General features: G+C 44.7%; 1 protein-coding gene across 1 annotated transcript in view; it reads right to left on the bottom strand.

The window, feature by feature from the left end:
- LOC147725197 (phospholipase A2 inhibitor and Ly6/PLAUR domain-containing protein-like) overlaps nt 1-13741 on the bottom strand; it is an 85702-nt gene that overhangs the window by 64277 nt on the left and 7684 nt on the right. The window contains exons 2-3 of the mRNA XM_086918195.1: nt 9315-9431; nt 8058-8213 (exon numbers count right to left, since the gene is read on the bottom strand). Of these exons, the coding sequence (XP_086774321.1) occupies nt 8058-8213; nt 9315-9431 (273 nt within the window). The remainder of the gene's footprint in view (nt 1-8057; nt 8214-9314; nt 9432-13741) is intronic.

The following is a 13741-nucleotide window of genomic DNA, read 5'->3' as shown; positions in this document are numbered from 1 at the left end:
CTCCCTGCGTGCTTGAAGTCAGTAGCAGCAACAGCACTAGCAATCAGACAGAGCGACTCAATTGTTTTAGGACATCCATTAACAGTTCAAGTTCCACATTCTGTAGAGGTTCTTTTAAACAGAACCCAGACTCAACACTTGACTATAGCACGACTGACAGGTTATGAATTGACACTATTCCAGCCACACATAGAAATCAGACGCTGTAGTATTCTGAACCCCGCAACACTGTTACCTACAATTCTGACAGATCCAACACCGCATGATTGCATAGAAATCATTAATACAGTAACAAAACCTCGACGAGACCTAACAGATGTTCCACTGACAAATCCAGACCTGACACTTTATGTGGACGGTTCATGCATGAGAACAAGTACAGGAGAATTAGTGGCCGCGTATGCAGTGACCACTGAAACTGAAGTTAAAGAAACACACCGTATTGACACACTGTCTGCTCAAGCGGCGGAGCTCATCGCTCTGACCCGAGCTTGTATTCTAGCCAAGAACAGAAATGTTAACATATACACTGATTCCCGCTATGCGTTCGGAGTCGTACACGACTTCGGCATGTTATGGCAAGAAAGAGGTTTCTTGACCTCTCATGGTGCCAAGATCCAACACGGTCCCCTCATTCAAGCACTATTAGAAGCAATACATTTGCCCTCGGGCATATCAGTCATGAAGTGTAAAGCACATACTAAGGTTACAGATTCTGTTTCCCAGGGTAACGACCTGGCAGACCAGACAGCAAAACATACAGCATTGACTCACACCCAGACTACTGATGTGACAAAGACAATAGTACCAACTCAGTGTATGTCAGTCAGGGATCCCACCCTAGACGTAATCGAGATTCAGACACATGCCACTCCAGATGAAATAAAGAAATGGACTGAACTAGGAGGGATCCAGACAGATCAAGGATGGGTCACAAAGGGAAAAACTACATGGTTCCTCCCCGACTCAATGGTTCAAGTCATGATAAATACAGCACATAGTCCTGCACATCTAGGAGAGAAAGCTATGTTAGACAGTCTACAGAATCTCTGGTACAACAAACACTTACGAGCAGCAGCAAAACAGAAAGTGCGTACTTGCATGATCTGTTGTCAGTTCAATCCAGGTAAAAGCGTTCCTGTAGAGCAAGGTGGATTTCATCCTCCCGATCACCCTTTTGAAGTCCTCCAGATGGATTATATCCAGATGGACCGTTGTCGAGGATTCAAATATGTCCTCGTAGTTGTTTGTGCACTTTCTCGTTGGACCGAAGCATACCCAGTCTCAGATTACACTGCCCCGACCACTGCCAAACAGCTGGTCCGAGAATTCTTCCCACGATACGGCCTGCCTCGTGTCGTGTACTCAGATAACGGACAGCCGTTCTCATCCGAACTCATGAAGCATGTCTCCCTTTTGCTAGGATATCAGTGGAGATTCCATTGTGTCCGACATCCCGAAGCCGCAGGCCTTGTAGAGAGGCATAACCAGACACTTAAGATCCGCCTTGCCAAAATATGCTAGGAGAAAGGGGTCGACTGGATAGTCGCCCTGCCAGTTGCACTGTTCTATATGAGAATGGTTGCACATTCGAGATCAGGACTATCCCCGTACGAAGTGGTCTTTGGCAGACCACCGAATATGTGGGGGACGCCCATTCCTAAGAAAATTACCGATGTTGATTGTAACATGTTGACAGATTACCTTGCCTCCTTGATGTCTGCACTCCAATCATGTCGTTCACAGGTTGCCGCAGCCTTTCCTGACAACACTGATGTAAAGCCACACGATGTCCGCCCTGGCGATCTGGTCCTAGTTAGGAACTTCGACAGGAAAAGCCCGCTGGAGCCCCGGTGGAAAGCGCCGAAGACCGTCCTTCTTACTACGAGGACCGCAGTGAAGTTGGAGGGCAGAAAGGGGTGGGTCCATACGAGTCATATTAAACTATGCAACGAACTGAAACCAGACCCTGACTCGTCCACCCCCACCAAAGACTGTATTAAACCTAGTGACTTTAAAATACCCGAACGAGAGAAAACTCCCCAAGAGGAGTATCGATTGAAGCTTCGATCTAGCAAGTCAGACAGTTTAATTGTTTAAGTCCTCCCCTAGGTGAATCGGTTAAATAGTTTCTGACATGTATCCCCTAGATCGGGATAGAAAGAGAGAGAGACAATTCAAGAAACGTACATACTGCAAATCACTGCGTAGTCACTGTATAGTGACATTATTAATTATGTTTTTTCTAAGTCTTCTGATTATTGTTGCAAGTATACTTCTTCCTATCTATTGCCCTATTTTCAAGCGTGAACAATCTGCTTACAATGTTTCTGCTGAACATTCTTTTAGTGAGTTACCTCCACATGAACTCTCTTACAGACTTGCGCTGCGCAACAACACTTTCATTAGTATGCTACATCATTCCCATCAGACTAATAACGCTACAAACTGCTGGATATGTGGCCGACTCCCTCCCTACCAGAATTACAAGGGAGCTCTGCCCCTTTTTCCGTACCCGTTCACTCACAACGGCTCCTGTGGTGCATGGTTTAAAATAATGAATTCCTTAGATCCTGATATTGCTGTTTTCGACGGGAGCTGGGTTTGGGGAAACCTGAACTTAGTCCTGTTCGACGTCTGTTACCCTGATAAGGAGGGACTCCCCATTAGAATAGGAACTGATCTAGAAAATGAAGTATATGGATTAAGTAATTACACAATTAACCTTATGATTCTTACTGTTGAATCCGAAGCTGCACCAGTTCTGCCCGCTATGTCAGTACTACCAGTCACTGGTGAATTATGTGTCAGAAAGAAAGGTTCAGTACACTTAGGTCATAGTAAATGTACTACTGTGGTCGAATTCAGTGATCATGGTAAATCGTCCTTTAAAGCTACCCGTCATTCTTATTTTGTTTGTGGTCATACCGCATACATACGTTTACCTCCAGATTGGGATGGTACCTGTTATATTGCATTCCTTCTGCCACCTGTTTTTCTAGCCCCTCCTGATTATCACAGAAACACACATCTAGTAAAGAATAGACTCCGAAGAGATCTCCCGCTTGTCGACTATACAGAAACGGCATGGGAACAATACACCGATTTTAATAAAGGATTCTTTTTCTTTTTAGGCCCCGTCCAAAACAGTAAATTAATACGTAGATTAACTAGAACCCTTGAAGCTGTAGTACATGAAACTGCCTCCGCCTTAGGTAACCTAACAGAGGAGCAATCCGCCATGCGGGTTGTTGTCCTTCAGAATCGTCTTGTTATTGACGTCATCTTGGCAGATAGAGGTGGAGCCTGTAAGGTCATCGGGTCAAGTTGCTGTGTTTTCATCCCAGAAAACGCGCCATCTGTATACAAAGCTATTACACGTCTTCACAAAATTGCAAGTTTAATACATCAGAATCCAGGCACCTGGACTTGGTCCGGTTGGTTCTGGACAACGTTGTCCGCTTGGGGATGGAAGATCCTATCCTTCCTAGGCATTGGCCTTGTCATAGTATTCAGTTGCTGCCTGTGCCTACAGTGTGGGCCGGCGATATGTGGACTGTGCGCCACATCATGCATTGAACATTCCAGTTTTCTCTCAAACCGACAACGGAAGAGAGACGAGCAAATTATGTTACAAGAACAGACTGATCAATTCATGATGATCGAGATATCATGAAGGGTCCGTAGGGAACAAGGAGGGAATGAGGAAATATAAATTTTTGGTCAAGTTATGTTCCCTATCGTGTACCCCACCGTCTCCATGTACGAGTTAAAAGTGCATGTAACTTCCCTCCTGTGCTAGCTATGAAGACGCAAATACATTTGCGTCCAACGTTAACATGTCCTCTTTCAGACCCACCCTGAATGGGTTGAATAGTCCGTTCCTAAGTATGCCATGCCAACGTCTTTTTGTAGTGTACTTTACATGTTTTTCAGCTCTGGCAAAGTAGGCCCTGAATTTCTGCCATCGAGCCTTTTTCTGCCTTCTGACTCTGAAAGCCTCAGCCCAGGCTGCCCCCGTACCTGTGAACTCTGCCTTACTTCCAGCGCGGCCCACCGCGCTCAGCTCAGCCTGCTGCCTGCCAAGACTGACTACAACCTTCGAGTTATCTGTTCCGCTCCTCGAAAATACATTCCTGCCTACTAGTTTCAGTAAACATCCCCCAGCTGCAGAGCCGAAGGGCCGGCCTGTCTCCGTGCAAGTAATTCATAGCCTCTGTTACCATGCTCCCATGGAAGGCCCATGCCCCCACGCTTCTCATGCAGACACTCAGGCGCTTATACACGCACTCACAGTCAGTATAGAATAGCTTCTGCCCCAGAGACCTTTCCGCCCAGATAGCTCAGTTCCTAAACATCAGATATCAGATATGATAGAAGCACAAGTTGATCTGACATGCCAGACTTCTGTCTCTTTCCGTCAGTGTAAATGTCAAGCCCCCTGCACCCTCCAGTTTCACGCCAATCACACGTCATGCAGCTGCGCGCGCATCCAAGCCTCTGATTTCTGCTGACATTGCAACATTTCTGTTTAGTGCCACCCACATGTGACACCTACCTGTGATGTTTCTAGAAGCACACCTCCAGTTACGCCTAGTCCACGCCTTCTGATTACGTACTAGTAACACGTGGATGCTGTTATCTTGTCTTCTCTCAGCTGTTACGCCTACTATATTGCTTTCTATGATGTAAATTAAGTATATAAGCTATGTACTGTCAATAAAATATGGCTCTATCCCTTCCTGAACCCTGTGTGGTTGCAGGAACCCGATACCCAGTTCCGGAACGATTCCTTTTTAAGGAATAAAACCCCTAAGAAACTCTAACACCACGGACTCTGTTTTCTTTCTTTCCGATTGAGTTATTATTGATTAAGTACTTACCTGCATAGAAATTAAGATGGTAAATTAAATATTTACGACAATACCATGACCCCCAATGACACAAGTGACCATCTCCAGACCACTCTCTGCCTAGGAACCCCTTCTGCAGCTGTTAGATGTTGGTTCCAAGACATCTATCATATGCAGTAGATCTAGGACTCAACATGTTGCTCCCCTCTTCTGCAGAGTCATTTGGGGCTACACTTTTCCATCCTACATCAGGTGACACATTATATGTCCCTATGGGATATCGGTGCTGCAGGGTGCATGTCATAGCTCTAATTGAGACACTAGAGAGGTTCTTTTTTCTTCCATATCTCTAACTCCCCCTTCTCTCCCTCCTCCTCTGATTCAACCATTTTTTGCCCCAAGCACCCCACCGCATGTAGGATGACCTCCACCACATATCTGACATTATTCAGGGGAACTTCCATGTTTTATCCCACTCTGTCTCCCTTGCTCTCTTGTAGTGATTTCTGAAAGATACACTTTCCCCTCTCGATAACCACAGTGTTAAGTTTTTATATAGGTACCCCAACTTAGGTTCAGGTAATAACTTTTTCTTTCACTTTCATTCCCCTGATATTACACTACATAATGGTTCTTAGTACTGACCTTTTACCTAGTTTGGTAATGTTCAAAGATAACATGCGCTTCTCTCGATACAACGTAAGCCTCATTCATTATGCAGTCCAATATGACACAGCAAAGTATATCCTCAGGAGGTAGGGAGAACACTGCCTCTAATCCCATCACAATTCACCCCATTGCATCCTGGGTCCTGTCAGATACTTTCACCTTCCCCAGCAGCAACTTCCTGAAGTCTCCTATTGTGTTTGATGATGGTTTCCAATGCTAGTTCATATCTTTGCTTTTGGATCCCCTGGTGTAGTTAACCTGGTTCATAAAGTATTTACGGGTGGGGTGACTCTCTAAGTTTCTGTCTTCCAAGGGATTGTTTTAGAGTCCCTGGGAAGGGTACTTCTTCTTTAAAATTGCAAACACAACTTACCTACTGACTAGTGTTAATCCCGCAGTTGTGTTCCCTCACTGTATACCTCCTCCGTCGGGCTCATAGTTACTTACCTTGGGTGGTTCCCTGTATCACTAGCACTTCTACATCTTCTGGGCATAGTCTTGACTCGAGTCGTGGTTTGCCTACCACTAATTTACTGCATTGTTTGGTCCCTCCCGGTGACCACTGTGTATTCCTTTGCTACTTACCTGATTCTATTACAAAGTATTGTGAATATTGTGTAAATCTCCGCCTAGGATATATTTAATTTAATCTATACTTATAAGAATATGTTCTGGTAAAACACGCTTTATTTACACTCCTTCTGCACTGAAGGCTGCTCTCCATAGCTTTCCAAGGTTGTCTAAGACCAGTAAAATCACCATAAGGGTTTCTGGACTGGTGCTTGGTGCCCAATTGCCACTTGTCACTGAATTCAAGATAGCCTGGCTGATATGGGTTATGAACCCGAAACCAGTCCCAAGATGCTTGTTTCCGGTCCAGGAAAGACTTGGCTTGGCAGTTTGGACTGGACTGTTCCTATGAGGAACTGATTTGCATATGACCATGTCTGAACTGGGATGGTGGAGTGAGCTAAAGAATGGTGATGTATTAAACCCAGAACATTTGACTAGGGTGAGTGTTTGATTTTCTCAAACGCTCCGTCCATCATCCCCTTTTGTATCGCTTTGTTCGCCCTAAGTTGTCAGGGTATGCTCAGACATGAGTCCCTTGCTCAATTGGCCACTGGATTTAAGATACCTGCCTGATGAGGATTATGATTCCGAAACTTGTCCTAGGATGCTTGTTTCCAGTCCAGGGAAGACATGGCTTGGCAGTTCAGGCTGGACTGTTCCCGTGAGGCACAGGGTCAGACTGATTTGCATATGCCCATGTCTGAACTGGGGTCATGGAGTGAAATAAAGAATGGTGATGGTTAAAACGAGATCAGTGGACTGGGGGTGGGTGTTTGATTTGCTCAAACGCCCCATCCATTATCCCCTTTGGTATCGATTTGTTCACCCTAAGTTGGCAGGGTATGCCCAGACATGGGTCCCCTGCTCACTTTGCCACTGGATTCAAGATAGCCTGGCTGATGAGAGTTATGAACCTAAAACCGGTCCCAGGATGCTTGTTTACGGTCTAGGGAAGACATGGCTTGGAGGTTCGGGCTGGACTGTTCCCATGAGGCACAGGGTCAGACTAATTTGCATATGGGCATGTCTGAAATGGGGTGGTGGAGTGAGCTAAAGAATGTTGTCAGATTAAACCCAGATCAGTTGACTGGGGGTGAGTGTTCGATTTGCTCAAACGCTCCGTCCATCACCCCCTTTGGTATGAATTGCATTAGTGTGCATCATATACCAGGCTAACAACTTACACTTTATGTCACAGAAGTGTCACACTGTATGAATCTTTCAAATCCCTTCTGTCACAACTGTCAGTCACACACTGCATACCCCCTACCCATCCCATCAGTTTTACAGGGCCCCTGCTTTACAGATATCAGAATTACAGACTGCATATCCTTGCAAAGCCCTTCATTTACATATGTCAAAATAACAGACTTCATGTCCCTGCACAGCCCATTCTTTACAGATGTCAGTGTCATGGACTGTACATATTCTAAACATCCCCTATTTTAAAGGTGTTGGAGTCACAGTCAGCCCAGACTGTACAATCACTCAGTTACAGTTGTTAAATTCATAGACTCTAAATCTCCTGCACATCCCCAATGTTACAAATGGAGTCATAGACTGCGCATACCCAGTGCTAGAGATGTCAGAGTTCCTGACTGTACGTGCCTTGCACAAACCTCTGTTATGGGACATACCCTGCACAGTCCCTGAGGTACTGATGTGGGAGTCACAGATTGCATTTACCATGCACATACTCTCTGTTACAGATATTAGAGTCACAGGCTGAGAATACCCTACGCATCCCTGTGCCAAAGATTTCAGAGTTACAGACAGTTTGTGACATGCACCCCCTTCTGTTATGGAACATACCCTACACACCCTCTGAGTTACAGATGTGGGAGTCATACACTGCATGGCCATGCACATACTCTCTGTTATAGATGTTAGTCACAGACTGCATCTACCCTGCACATTACCTGTGTAACAAATATCAGACTCCATACATACTCCTGTACATACCTTCCACATTCCCGCTGTTGCATAAGTCAGAAGAACAACATGTTCTACTGATCCGTGAAGAGAACACAGAGTTTTGTAAGTAGAACTCTTTTCCACAGACTGCTTTTTCGGCGGGATTCACACAGTCCTTGTACGCAGTTAAAATAACATTACCCCCTGTTGGCACAAATGCATGTTTTGATTAAACAAAAAGAGATCTCAGTATGAATTCCTGAGCAGACATGATTACATTGAAGGAGTCTGGGTGAAACAGCCAAACCAAGTAAAAGCAGGGGTTTAATGTTTTAGAATAGCTTTCTTTAAGTAATTATCCCCAAAATTAAATATTTCACTTCTTTTTAACTCAAATGCTTTTAGAACTTTTTCCACACTTCCTAATCACTTTCAAAATCTCTCAATATACTTCCAACCCATCATTTTATTTTGTGCCACTCCACACAAAACATGCCAGTCTTATTAAAATCAGTACTGACCTGATACCCACGAGAACAATCCATCTTGAACAACAAGGCAAGGCACTCTCCAGAATGGAACACAAGCACCACAAACCTGTAACCTCATTATTAGGGCTTTTTAGTATTGATAGCTTAGCTTGGAGGCCTAAGGCACCGCAAGCAAGTGACCCAGGTAGGAATGTATGCCAGATAACACATTTTATCCTGTCAGTTACTGCCATGTCGTTTCAATAGAAGAACATTCTGAAGGTCACAGAGGAAGCTTCCATTCAACCTATAAATGTCCAGAATCAGTTCTTAATTTGTGCTGGGGTTTTCTGGTGCTTGACACCCAGACTTATTTCATATTTATGACAACCTGACACATGGTGGCTCTGTTAGTCTAGTTTTAAAAATGCACATGAAAAAAATGTTTAATATAGGATTCATACAATATTTATTCCAAGGGTGCTTGCTCATGTTCACCTAGTCTAGTCCCAACTGTCATAATTTTGGGACTGTGATGGTATGTAGGCTCTTCACTCTGTAATCCCCTTTTTCTTTGCCCTCTAACGGTCCACTCAGTGCCAGATCACTCCCCAGAGTAGCTGTAATCTGACAGAATCTCACTATTCATTATTTTGTGTAGGTGTGCCATTGGTACAGGTATGTGGCAGCGCTGACAAGGACCACAGGTGGTGCAAGCTGCAGTGTCCTCCTCAGAAATATCTTAGGCCCTGGCACTTGTAATTTTACAAACTAAGCACTGGCCCAACTTTTGAGGATAGAGTCATGTGACAGATATGTGGCATGTGGCACTCACCCAGTGTGTTGTTCTCCAGCCCTTTGATGCAGTGAGTTACACCAGGAGCGCACTGCGTGATGATACCAGAGCATTGGCTGGTGCCGGAAGCAAGGCACGTCTCGCAAAGTAGGCAATCTGCAGGAAAAAGAGACGCAATATAGAGATCTGAGCAAAATTGTGCTTTTCATTTAAACATAGAGACATATGTATACAAAATACGTATGGTGCTTGAGCCTAAGAGCGGCGCACATCCAAACTTTGCATGGAACATTTTCAGGAATAAGAAGAAAAGAAAGTGTCATATTGATATACATTGCCTCTATGCTGTGTTATGTTAGCATGAGCTTGTTAGGAGTTTAAACACCATTTTACCTTTCTGCTGCTTCTGCACACGACACATAGCTGTTGCTTTAGCTTTGAGCCTAGTAGAATGTTTTGATTCATGCGAGAATAATATGTTGTTACTCTGATATCAGCCTTGCGTGGTGAGCTGTGTCTGTACAGTGAGTGCAGAAACCTTCAAGGATATCTCAACACAGTGGTTGTTGTGAATCTGATCTTCGCACGTTCCTAGACATAAAATACATGCAGCTGCGGCCAAATTCTGGATTTAGGGCTGTTTTATATTGCTTTGCACAAGAGCATACAAACACACTTGATGGTTCTTTGCATGCAGAGAACTGGTGGAAGATGATGTGATCCCTAACCACTAGGATCTTGAGGTATGGGGCCGCCCTGTTAAAACCCAAAGAGACCTTCTTAGATATAATATAATATACTAGCTAGAGAGGGTGAGATTTAGGTGTTACTGAACCCTATTTGTTTTAGAATAATACCATGCTTTCACCTTTTGTTTGCTACGGACTAGTGACAATGAAGATTACTTTGTTTCTTATAATATGTTTGCTTGTACTAGCTAAGATACTGCGTTTGAGAACACTGCATTAGTGAATAAACATTTCAAATATGCACATGTCCTATTTTACTCCTTGTTCTGGATTGGAATGATTGTATAACGAAAGAGTGTTCATGTGTTCCACATTACCTGAGTGTACTAAGTCCATGTTCTGGTTTGTCTAAGCATTGGGAGTTTGTGATAACCAATGAGACACTGTAGCTAGTCTGGTAGGGGATCTTGGGTACTAAGGTGAGTTTTGGCACACCCTAAATCACTGAGGTTCCAAGTCTCTATGCACAGTTCTGTATGAGAATGGAATCCCTGCGACATGGCGCCCAATCGTTGGTGGTCTTATTACATGATACTTGAGTAGTGCTTCGTTCAGTCCTTACCCCCTTCACTATTGTTTCCGGTTAACGGTAGTGTTGGACAAACCTCCCTAAATTTACGTAGGTCCTTTCAAGCTTGAATCTTTCTAAACGCTTTCCTTGAATTACTACCCAGTTGTGTTACAAGGTTTACTTTGTACTTATTACTTTCTGTGTCACTATGGCCGCGGTGGACATTGCGCAACATAGCCGCATTGCGGTGCGCAATCATTTGCAGAATTATAATGTTCCCGAAGATGGCATGGTAGTGATCATGGTAGTGAGTGAAGAGGTGGCTTACCCGTATGAGATTTTCTACTCATGGGTGACCTTTCCAGCTATGAATGCAGATACTCGGATATTCGACACATGCACTCCCACGGCTGTACCACAGGAATATGCACCATATAGGGCACAGGAGATTCCTATAGATACTTGGCAGCATCGAGTTTGGTTTAATGGCACCCTACCCCATACTTTAGCAGCTCAGAGGTTAGGTCCTTTTCATTCCGGGTGCAAATTGGCCTGTTTTGGCTGGATTGTCACCTCATCCTCAACACGGGGCATGTACAGTAGTTGAGTTAGGATGACTACATGTAGTCGCAATTAGCGTGATTAGGTCATTAGTCCAATACATTACCCGTAATCTCCTGGGTGGGGCCCCAGGTGGTGCGGCGCTTCTTTCCGGACAGGGTGAAATGAAACTCAGACCCCATTATGGTCAACGATGTGATGGGCAAGCGCCCCCAAGAAAAGGATGATTTTCCTTTCTGGCTTGCCAGGAAGTTTGACCTGCTGGAAGTGGTATTTCCTAACACGTCTCCTGGTGAAAAACATAGGATTCTGACAATTAGCTTGCCAAAAGACTTGACCCCTGAAATCGGTGAGTGTGATACCTGGGGTAAGACATTTGCGGTGGTCTACACGAGGTGTTACGGCACTCCGTCTATGACTGTCCTTCCGACGGTCCTTAAACTTGTTCAGGATGAGCACGGACCTGAGTTGAATTGGGTATGCGCCTCTGTGGCACCTTTGATGTGGTTTCCGATCTCATACTTGTGAATGTCAAGGGGGATGCGGTGAACTTTCAGTTTTTCAATGCTTTGCAGGCGATTCCTGATACTGACAAACCCCAGCAGTTGGCGAGGATTATTGTGGCAGATTATAAAACCGTGGCCCGCAATAGTAGGGGTCTCAAGCCTTTTTCTACTAAAGAGAAAAAACAACCCCAAGGGCAGAAGTCGGAAAGTGACGACCAGCCCAAGACCAAATAACAAAGTTGGCCTAAAAAACAAAAGCAGAGAAAGCAACAACAACAACAGAGACAGGAGTCTCATCCTGAGTCTCCATTGCCTGTGCCCACAGAACGTGTTTATCACTTGCGCGATTGCGCGATGATAAAATCACCTGATTGTTTTCAGGTTTCTGAATAACGCTCTCCTCGTTCTTTTCAGGAGTCTTCGGCAAGCAGGACTAGACCAAAGAGACCCCAGTTTCAGAAGAAGAAAGTCGCTGCTTTAACAGCACACAGATCTGCCACAGAAAGTGAGAACGCAGCTTCTGAATCAGACATGGGCTCTGACCTTGCTGGACAGCTCGGCAGATATAACCATAGTGCCAGGGGCCCTGCGTCCATTACTGAAGGTGACAGCGACTGACCGTTATGTTGTTATGGAGACAGATGACACTAGAGTAGCTCCCCCTGACAGAATTTATGAAATAACCCTATTCATTGAAGGTGACATACAACGTACCATAGAGGGGGTATTTTGGGAGAATCTTAGGACTACCTACGACATTTTGTTAGCGGAGGCTGACTGGCCCCCACCTTTTGTGCTCGCAGCTCCAAGAGGGGAGGAGGTAATCCTCCCTAATTTCGCGCACACTGTCTTGAAGGAGCATGTGTTGAATTTTACAGAAGAGTGGGCGAAAGCCCTTGCGCAGGCTCTGTACCGTACACACTGTGGATGAGACGAATTTTCCCACCACCACAAAATTCCTTTGCGGTCTATTCCTCAGCCTCAACCTCAATATCCCATAAAGCGCAAAGCTAAGGCTTCCTTTTCGGAAATCCTTAAACAATCTGAATATAATGGTGTTATTGAAACTTGTGTGTCACCAATGAATAACCCTCTTTTTTACTGTATCCAAGCCTGACGGTTCATATCGTTTGGTATTGTATTACCGGCATTTAAACTCGCATTGCCGTACCTCTGCAGGACCGAATACTCACGGCTCGGCCCTTGTAAATAGTCTTGTGCGTAAGCAGTTTAAAACCACGCTTGACATTTTCAACGGTTTGTATGCCCACCATTTGGATAGTCTCAGTTCCCAATGGAACTCCTTTACTTGCGGCGTTGTCCGTTACATTTCTAACGTTTATCGATGGGGTACAAATAGTCCTGGAGTGTTTGCTGCCCGCATAGTCTCTCTCTTAGAGAGAGTTGACCCAGATGCTTGTTCGTATGTGCATGACATTTATCTCACAGAAGACGAACTGTGGGAGCATCAGTGTCGAGTCGTCCGCTTAATTTGTAGCTTTGCAGAATTAAGTTACAAATTCAACTTTGCAAAATCGCATATTGCGGAGTACACAGTGTTGTTCATGGGCTACGACCTCAACAATGAAGGTCGAGGATTAGCTCCTCACTTCTTTACAGTCTTTGCTTGGATTTTTGAATTTCGGGAGGACATACATACCTGAATATGCCCAGCGTATCAAGCCTTTGTATGCTTTGATACAACCAGCTTTTACCAAATCAAACTGGCTGCCGGAGCAGTCAGCTATACTGCAATCTTTGCAGGCTGATCTGCTTGTTTCTTAATACTTATTGACTTGTGATAACCACACCAACCTGGTGATAAGAATCATCCCTGGGACGGTGGGTTTCAGATACCTTACTTTTAATGAAGGAGACACAGTACCTATTGCTTACAAGTCACACTTGTACACTTCGGCTGAAATGCGATTTTCCACTGTGGAGAAAGTTTTGACGGCTGTACAGATGGCAATTCTGAAGGTAAGTCCCCTGTCACAGGGAAAATGCATGTTGGTTGTTACCCTGTGTCCTGCTTTGGGAGCAGTTACGAAGGCCAGTGTACCTAATTCCAAAGATTTGCACCCTCGGTGGATACAATGGGCGGCATCATTCATGTCTCCGGATGTCACGTTTGGTTTT

This window comes from Lissotriton vulgaris, chromosome 4_1 (genome assembly GCF_964263255.1).
Source record: "Lissotriton vulgaris chromosome 4_1, aLisVul1.2, whole genome shotgun sequence".
Taxonomy (NCBI): Eukaryota; Metazoa; Chordata; class Amphibia; order Caudata; family Salamandridae; genus Lissotriton; species Lissotriton vulgaris.
Note: the sequence above shows the minus strand (reverse complement) of the source record. Positions and strands in the feature narration are given on the sequence as shown.